The sequence below is a fragment of the Apium graveolens genome, chromosome 8 (genome assembly GCF_009905375.1).
Source record: "Apium graveolens cultivar Ventura chromosome 8, ASM990537v1, whole genome shotgun sequence".
Taxonomy (NCBI): domain Eukaryota; kingdom Viridiplantae; phylum Streptophyta; class Magnoliopsida; order Apiales; family Apiaceae; genus Apium; species Apium graveolens.
In genome coordinates, this window is record NC_133654.1 from 157435417 (window position 1) to 157443308 (window position 7892).

General features: G+C 35.0%; 1 protein-coding gene across 1 annotated transcript; it reads left to right on the forward strand.

Annotated features, from left to right (window-relative positions):
* Positions 1-2109: 2109 nt before the first annotated feature.
* Positions 2110-6687, forward strand: LOC141676546 (uncharacterized). The gene is made up of 7 exons (XM_074482216.1): positions 2110-2496; positions 3538-3609; positions 3707-3774; positions 4857-5004; positions 5116-5199; positions 6061-6156; positions 6344-6687. The coding sequence occupies exons 1-7, from the start codon at positions 2248-2250 to the stop codon at positions 6347-6349; spliced, it is 723 nt and encodes a 240-aa protein (XP_074338317.1). The 5' UTR covers positions 2110-2247; the 3' UTR covers positions 6350-6687.
* The last annotated feature ends 1205 nt before the right edge of the window (positions 6688-7892 follow it).

Here is a 7892-nt window from a genome sequence, read left to right on the forward strand (position 1 = left end):
TCATCGTGATGAGACATCCCTTCCTCCTGAGATTATGATCTTGATTAGCCCCTCCTTCTAGCGCCAATTTGTTGATGGAGGAATTTGGTAACAACAAAATTTGAGGTTCGTAGCTGGAATCAAGATCTACGATGGTGGTTCTTCGCCTGAAAAGTGAGCGGAGTGTGGTGGTTGTGATGAATTGGGGGCTGAGATTGCTTAGGGTTGGTGGTGGCTCCTTATGGCTCTTGCTTCCGACCCCTTTCAATTTGCCTACGTATCCCTATTTATAGGGAATCAAGCCAATGTAGTTCTTGGGGAAGAAGAAACCTAATGGGCTTAGATCTCTTGTCCTGAGGCCCAATAGGAAACTTACTGGAAACCGTCTTCTACTAACTTTAGGAATGTCCGCCGATGAGGCCCAACCACAAAAGCCCAAGGCTCGTCCGTGGCTTCGAGACTTCACGAATAAGGTATCTCCCTAGCCAAGAATAACCCTCCGCTATCAGCTATTTCTCTAGTCCGCGGACGCAGGTATAACTGTGGTTCACCCCAAATGTTGGACGCATCTTTGCCCCTCGATAAGGAGCCCCTACCAGATTACAGGATAAGTGATCCCAAGCTTTTGGGTGCAAATTGCAGGATACTCCGAAGTTTCCTAACGAGGACACCCGTTGACTACAGAGACAGAGCTCCCAAATCACATACCTAGAATTTACCCCACATCCCCAATGAGGACAGCCATTGACTACAAGAGGAGGTCTTCAATCATCAGGCATACCCCTGGAGGTCTTTGACCACGGACACCGCCTTTCCTGTATATATGCTACAGGAAGGAGTCCTTCGATAGAGTACCTGGATCAAATAGGTTAGTAATAATCATCTCCGTCCTCCTAGGATCTTCCAAAGAGTCTGCCCAAGCAATCATGTTAAAGTCCCTTCCAAAGTATCTGACTGACTTTGGGCGCGCCCTAAGATTTGTCATTAGTGGGCATTCTTTACAATTTTCCATCTTGTAACCAAGCCCCTGGGAGCGCCATGTATTAATCCAAGAGGACGTGCCCCCTTGTAGATGGGGCTTACCTGACAACAATCCTCTATCAACCATCACAGTATGAGGCGCGCCTTTTCTGTACTCAGGGCGCGCCTACTTTCCTTCCAGAAAGTAGATAACCTTATCAGTCCCTTGATTTTAGGCATTTCTTCCTCAATTTTGATTATTCTTATCAATCTCAATATGAATATTGTTTATACCAATTTTTGGGCGTAACACCATTCCACAAGTCTTAAATCCTTTTAGAGGAAATCCAACCGTGATTCAAATATTGAAATTTGGGGTACATTATCCGAAAATCTCCTCAAATGATGATCCAAATTTGGATCAGTGAACATAGTGATCCAATAATGGTTTTGTTATTTATAGTTTATGAGATTTTAAATTTTTTAATTTTATAATTAATAACAGAATATAATTAATAGTTAAGAAAATTTATGTTTAAACTAAACTTTAAAAAAGTGAGTAAACATAATTTTATTAAAATTTAAATAGAAGTATATTGAAAAGTCAGAAGTGCCGGATGCAGAAGTTGAGACTATTCTAATCGATGAAAATATTCGATTTCAAGAATTCTTGGACCGCTTTAGAAAAATAAAAAATAAAAAGGCACATATTGCACTTAAAGATGTATTAGTTGAGCATTTGTGGGAAGAATATAATAATTCGGAAAATTAATGTGTATTAATAATATTTTTTAAGTTAATTATTGCAATGAATGTGTTTTTCGAGAATTAAATGCACAATTTTAATATTTTTATGTGTATTAATTTTTCTTTTTTGATTTAATTAATTTATGAAATATTATGTAAATTGTTAGTAATGATTAAACGATAAATTTAAGATAAAATTACTTAATATTATATTTATATATTATTATATGTAAAAATTAATTTGTATCATATATCGATCATACTGTTGGATTTGATCAGAAATTTGGAGAAATTTGAATCAATATTTGGATTCAAATTTAGATTTTCGGATCGCACAGTTGTATATGGCGTTAGTGTCAAAATAAGACCATTTGTTGGGGGTAAAATAGTCCATTTAAAAATACAAAAGCCTCCACCAGTCAACACAAACACAACACTACCTCTCTCCTCTGTAACTTCTATAAACAAAAACCCAACCTTTCCCATTCTTTTTCAATATACTCTGTTCTGAGCTCAGAGAGAGACGAGAGAGATACGTGAGAGAAATACATAAATATAAAGATGGTGGATGAGTTCATGGTGTGTGTAGATAGGATAATAGCAACCGCATGTTTCGAAGCAGTTAATGAAAGAGGAGAGAGGCTGTTGAGTGATGAAGCTAATCATGTAGTTCAAGTGGTTGGTGTTGATAATAATAAAAATGGACAACTGGGTTGTTGTTCAAAGGTAGTAAGAGAGTGCAGGATTTGTCAAGAAGAAGATGAGCAACATCAAATGGAAGCTCCTTGTGCTTGTAATGGAACTCTAAAGGTTAATCCTCCTTTCTTTTCCCTTTTTTTTTAAGAAATTAATATATATTTTGTAAATTTTTTGTGTTGTTTATTACATCCGTCCTGTAGATTGTATACGTGCACTGTTTACAGCTTTTTTTATGATATTTTTTTCAAAAAAAATTTGAATAAAAGTTTACGCTGAAACTTTTATTAAAAAAAAAATTAAAAAAAATATTATGGAGTTATACTTTTAAATGAGTAGTGAAAAGCATGCTAAAAGTAATATAAATTGAACGGGAGTGCGGAAGTATACGTTTCATTTTCTTTCTTGGGTTTCTTGAAAACTGTGATTTTCGTAAAAATTGTTTTTTTATTAGGATATGTACTTGTAGTGATGTCAGATTGTATGTTTTGTTGTATTTATGGTTTATTGCATTTGCCAGTTTATCTACTTTATGTTATGCAGGACTATTCTTTTCTGTATGTTTTGTTTTTGTTTTTGTTTTTGTTATATATATATTTGCCTCTTCTCTAGCATGTATTCTTCTTTGACCAGAATCTGGAAACATATCTGCTTGCTATTCTTCCATTTAGGTTACATTTCTTTAAAAGACTATTTGGGCTTTCTTTTATATGTCTACACAAATTTCATATTACTTTAATCTGTGTTTTCTTGTGAAGTTGTAATATATATAGTTGTATTTAGATGTCCACAGAACTCATGTTTTGTAAAAGGGCTTTCATCAATTTATTAATTACATTTTGTGATATCTGAACTATAACTTGTGACAGTGCTATACTGATAGTACATTAGTCTGATTTTTTTGCTGGTTACAAGCTCCCTTGGACTTGGCATTGCAGTGAGGAAATTTCATGCTTTGTGTGTTATATTGAGTATTTTCCTGTCATAGTTTGCGCTTTTGATTCTACAATTATGATAGATATGTTTCTGTCATGCTTAACCATTGAGAGTTTGTTATCTCTATATGTACTTCTAAGAATATGTTATTAAAATAGCATAATATTTTTATCTTTGGCTATGTGCTTGGTTTCTTACATGTATGGTTCCTAAATGCAGTTTGCACATAGGAAGTGCATCCAGCGGTGGTGCAACAAAAAAGGTGACATCACTTGCGAAATTTGCAATCAGGTATGAGGCTGCCTACTTTTTGGTTTTTTATGAGACGGTTCACGGTTGAATCAATTGTTTGTTACCTAAAGCCTAATATATTGTCCCTTTTGATTAGGTTTTTTCACCAAATTATGATCTTCCTCCAGCAAAAAACAATTCTGATGTCATGACAATTGATATCAGGTAAGTAATTAGATGCTTTACCACTTAAATATAATTTTCTCGTTGCTAACTTGCTCAGCTGGATACAATGTAGTGTGTGCTATTGTAGTCCCTTTTGGGATGTCAATAACTTTGTTTTTTTACTTAATTGGTATATTAGCTAACTAACCATATTGGTTTTTCCCTTTCATACATAACCTAATATTAGCTAACTTGCATAACCGAATCTAATGCAGGATGTGCTTATGTACTGTCTTTTGAAAAATCAGTAATTTTTAATTTTATTATGTGCATGTCTAGTAACTGGAATACTATAAAACTAATGTTATGTGCAATTGCGTGAGTTGCAAACTAAGTATGTTCTGTCATTTATGTTTACATAGTCTGCGGCCGAGGTTTGAAATTTCTTGAAATTGTGTTTGAAAACATTAGTACATTCCAAGTGACATAAATTGAGTCATCATTTCAAATTCTCAAACTTGGGACCAAACTTCCTTTGCAAAAACGAAATACATTTATCCTAACATACCAGTAATTTGGTTAAATTTCTTGTCTAGTGTCAAAAACTTGGTACAGTTTGAGGTCGATCATTTTACTGTCTTGGGTCTTTTCATTCCTTTCAAAGAACCGGGAATTTTTTTTCTGATGATACTTCAGCGCTTTTTGGTGCTGATGCTCCTAGAATTTAAAATATATTGTTTTACTTGTACAAACAAAAGTTTGTCTTCTTTGATTATATGTTAACTGAATAAAATGTAGAGTATATAGTTGCACAGTAGCTCCACAAATCCGATGAAAACCGACTTAACATCTTGTTTTGATTGAGATTGCAAAATATTTCTATCCACGCAGTTCAATGTATTTGAAATAAAATCTGATCATTGTAGCCAGTTCCATGCAGCTGATTGTTTACAAGTTTACAAATCCCCGTCTTTGTTGTATCATAAATATTTTCAAATCCAGGTGAATTTGCATTTGGCAGTTCTACTGACTGCTTTTATTTCTTCTAATAAGGCATGTTGTATTCTGTATGTTGTAAGTTAGAGGGGGTTAAATGTTTTGTGCCCTGTTTCATAATATATTTCTCATGCTGTTTCCTTCAGGCAAGCATGGGGAGCACACATTGATCTTCGGGATCCTCACTTCCTGGCTTTTGCGGCTGCTGAGCATCAGTTTCTGCAAGCTGAATATGAAGAGTATGCTGTTGCAACTTCTGGAAGTATGGCATGTTTCCGCTCTGTGGTCATCATTGTAAGTGTCAACTATACTTTAATGTCCAAGTAAACTGAGGGGAAAAGGAATTAAAAACTAAAACCGTTGATCGGATTCTTACATTGACATTTTGTTTGCTAATGTTTGCAGTTGATGCTCATTTTGCTTTTACGCCAAGCTTTGATGCTAACAAGAGACTCTGGGATAATGCAGGAATCGTCAACATTCTTCAATGTAAGTCGATTTTATATCTTAATAAGTCCCTTGACACCCTAATGCTCATGAATAGTCCATGTCAACCACACACACATCTAGTAACACTAATTTACACATTATGGCAATGGTCTAGGTGAAAGGGGTGGGTGGGGAATTGTATATATATCTGAGTGGTGCATTATTGTTGTTCCTATCTGGTCTGGAACCCCTCAAATGCTTATAAGCTGTTCAATTCCAATACATGGGCCATATCTAATAAAACATATTATGTACCCGTTTGGGAAATCTTAAAATAAGTAACTTGACTTAAAATGAATAAGTGATTTTATAAGTGTAAGTAGATAAATACTTCTAAATTAAAAAATTGTTTGGATAATTTTACTAATAAGGCAGAATTTTTTTTAGTTAAATCACCCAATTTTTTTTTTAAATATAATTATCTTAATTCATAAATTTTAAATTAAAAAGAGATGTAAAAACATAAATATTAAAACTAAAGTTAATAAAAAAATGCAAAAATCAAAATAAGTCTAGAAAAAGTATGTTGTTGCTAACATTTAACTTATCAGCTTATAAGTTGTAAATTTGACTTATAAGTTGGGATGACAAACACTCGTCGATAAGTACTTACGGGCTTATAAGTGAATAAGTAACTTATATTGTATGTGCCAAACAGGCCATATATGTGCTTCCCTGTCCCTTTGCTGCTAAGAAACCACACAATTTGATATATGTTTTCTCATCTAGTACTAATCTTATACTTATTAGTTATTAAACTTCTGGACTTTTGCATCCATTGCATCATGAAATTTCAAGCATCTCTTCAATATTGTTAAAAAATGTCTCAACCAAGTATGTGAATTTTTATGTGAATTTCAGATCCAGATTTCCCTTCTTCAGCTTGCTGGTTTTTTACTTCCGTGCTATGCAATTGCCCGATCGTGGTATATCATACAAAGCCGAAGGAGAAGGCAGGTTGGTTATATGGCTTGTTATTGTCCTAGTAACTTTTTTTGTAGTTGCTCTGGTATTTGTCTCCAAAATTATCTGTCTGCGTAGTGTTTTTGGTCTCAAAAATTATCTGTCTGCGTAGTGTTTTTGGTCTCAAACCCTTCAGGTTGATGGTATAATCTCATGTAACCAGAGGTTGCTACTTATGCAGGGATAAGAGTACAATTTTGGTGAATGATAAACAATCTTCTCTATTGAGGCAGGCTGTACGTACCCCCATGGGTTAACTGGCAAAGCTCTTTTCATATCTTCTGTTCTCATGGTTTATCCAACTTGCATGATAAAGTGGAGTTGCTGAACTTAAAGGCAATTATTTTAGTTGCTCATACTTGAGCTATGGCTGATACTCAATTAGTAATTGTAAATGTGAATATCGAGTTCATCAAGCCTTTTCAATACTTGTTTTTCATTTTGTATTGTGGTATGCAGATCCCTACGAAAAAGCATCTTCTTCTTAGTAATACTTTAAGGAAATATTTTGAAGTACTTGTGTTATGTGTGATTTTCTTAATACTGGTTTTATTTGTATTTTGTCATAGTTTGTGCTTTTTAGATTGTTACAGATTAGAGTGTTGATCACACGAGAATAAAGATTTACTTGGTCGCAAAATCTTAATTCTCGGGGGCCGTACTAATATTGGATTGATCTCTCGTACTTATGTTTTGTTAGGCTTTATAATAACATGAAAATATGTATAATAGAAGAATAACAATAAATAGATCATATAATTAAATCTGAAAATATCGCACTCAATGTCTAAGCACTAAAAAGAGGCATGGTTGTTTGGCTCAGTTACTTGAGCTAAAGCTTGGTGTTGAACAGTAGAGTTTACAGTAAATAAATAATAAGTAAATTGTCAGTCATTTGGTCTCCTGTGTTAGTTACTTGGTTCCAATTTCGTGTGCATCTGTATTCTTAACTCGGGTCACTTTTTTTCAGCATCTAATTACATTGTCTTTTTAAAGTGAACTATGTTTTCAGGGTGCAAAAGAGTCAGTTGATGAGGCTGAACGAAACATTTTTCTAGTGAACTATGTGGATTACTCTTTTGATGATTTTGGTGGTCGCCTACCACCAGTTTATCATGGTTTATCAACTGTTTGGGAAGCTTGGCTCGGAGTGAGGTAAATACTGATAGCCCTGTTTCTTTCCCGGTCTTCTCCTCTCTTACTTGAGTTTGAGCCTAGTTCACGTGACGGAATGTGTGTGGTTAAGTTGTTGTAACCTGGTGCTGCAAAACAGAACCGGAGGGGGTTGTGGCCCCGCGATAACTCCTGCGTGAAAGTAAAAATGAGGTTTTTTGAAGAAGAAGAGGGATGAAGGAAGTATTCAAAAATATATTTATGGTGATGTGTGTATATGTGTGTATAGCAGACAATATTTTCCAACCCCCCAAAACCCCTTTTTTTGGGGCCTTTTATAGGCTCCAAAATTTAGGGTTTTAGGAGTTTGTACCTCTTCATCCTAGCCATTGATGATTCTTGGTTGATAAGTGATTGAAGATGACTTAGATTGCTAGTGGGGCCCGATTGTTCTTTGCAGCTGGGTGTCTTGGGATTCAGACATGTGGACGGCTGGGATGCTATTGTTCGATTTCCGATAATATGAGACAGTGAGACATTTTGGTCAGTGCCACGTGTCCCGGGGACCACCCCAAATTGGGCCTGAGGTGTCCTCTATGTTGGGCCTGATTATTTAG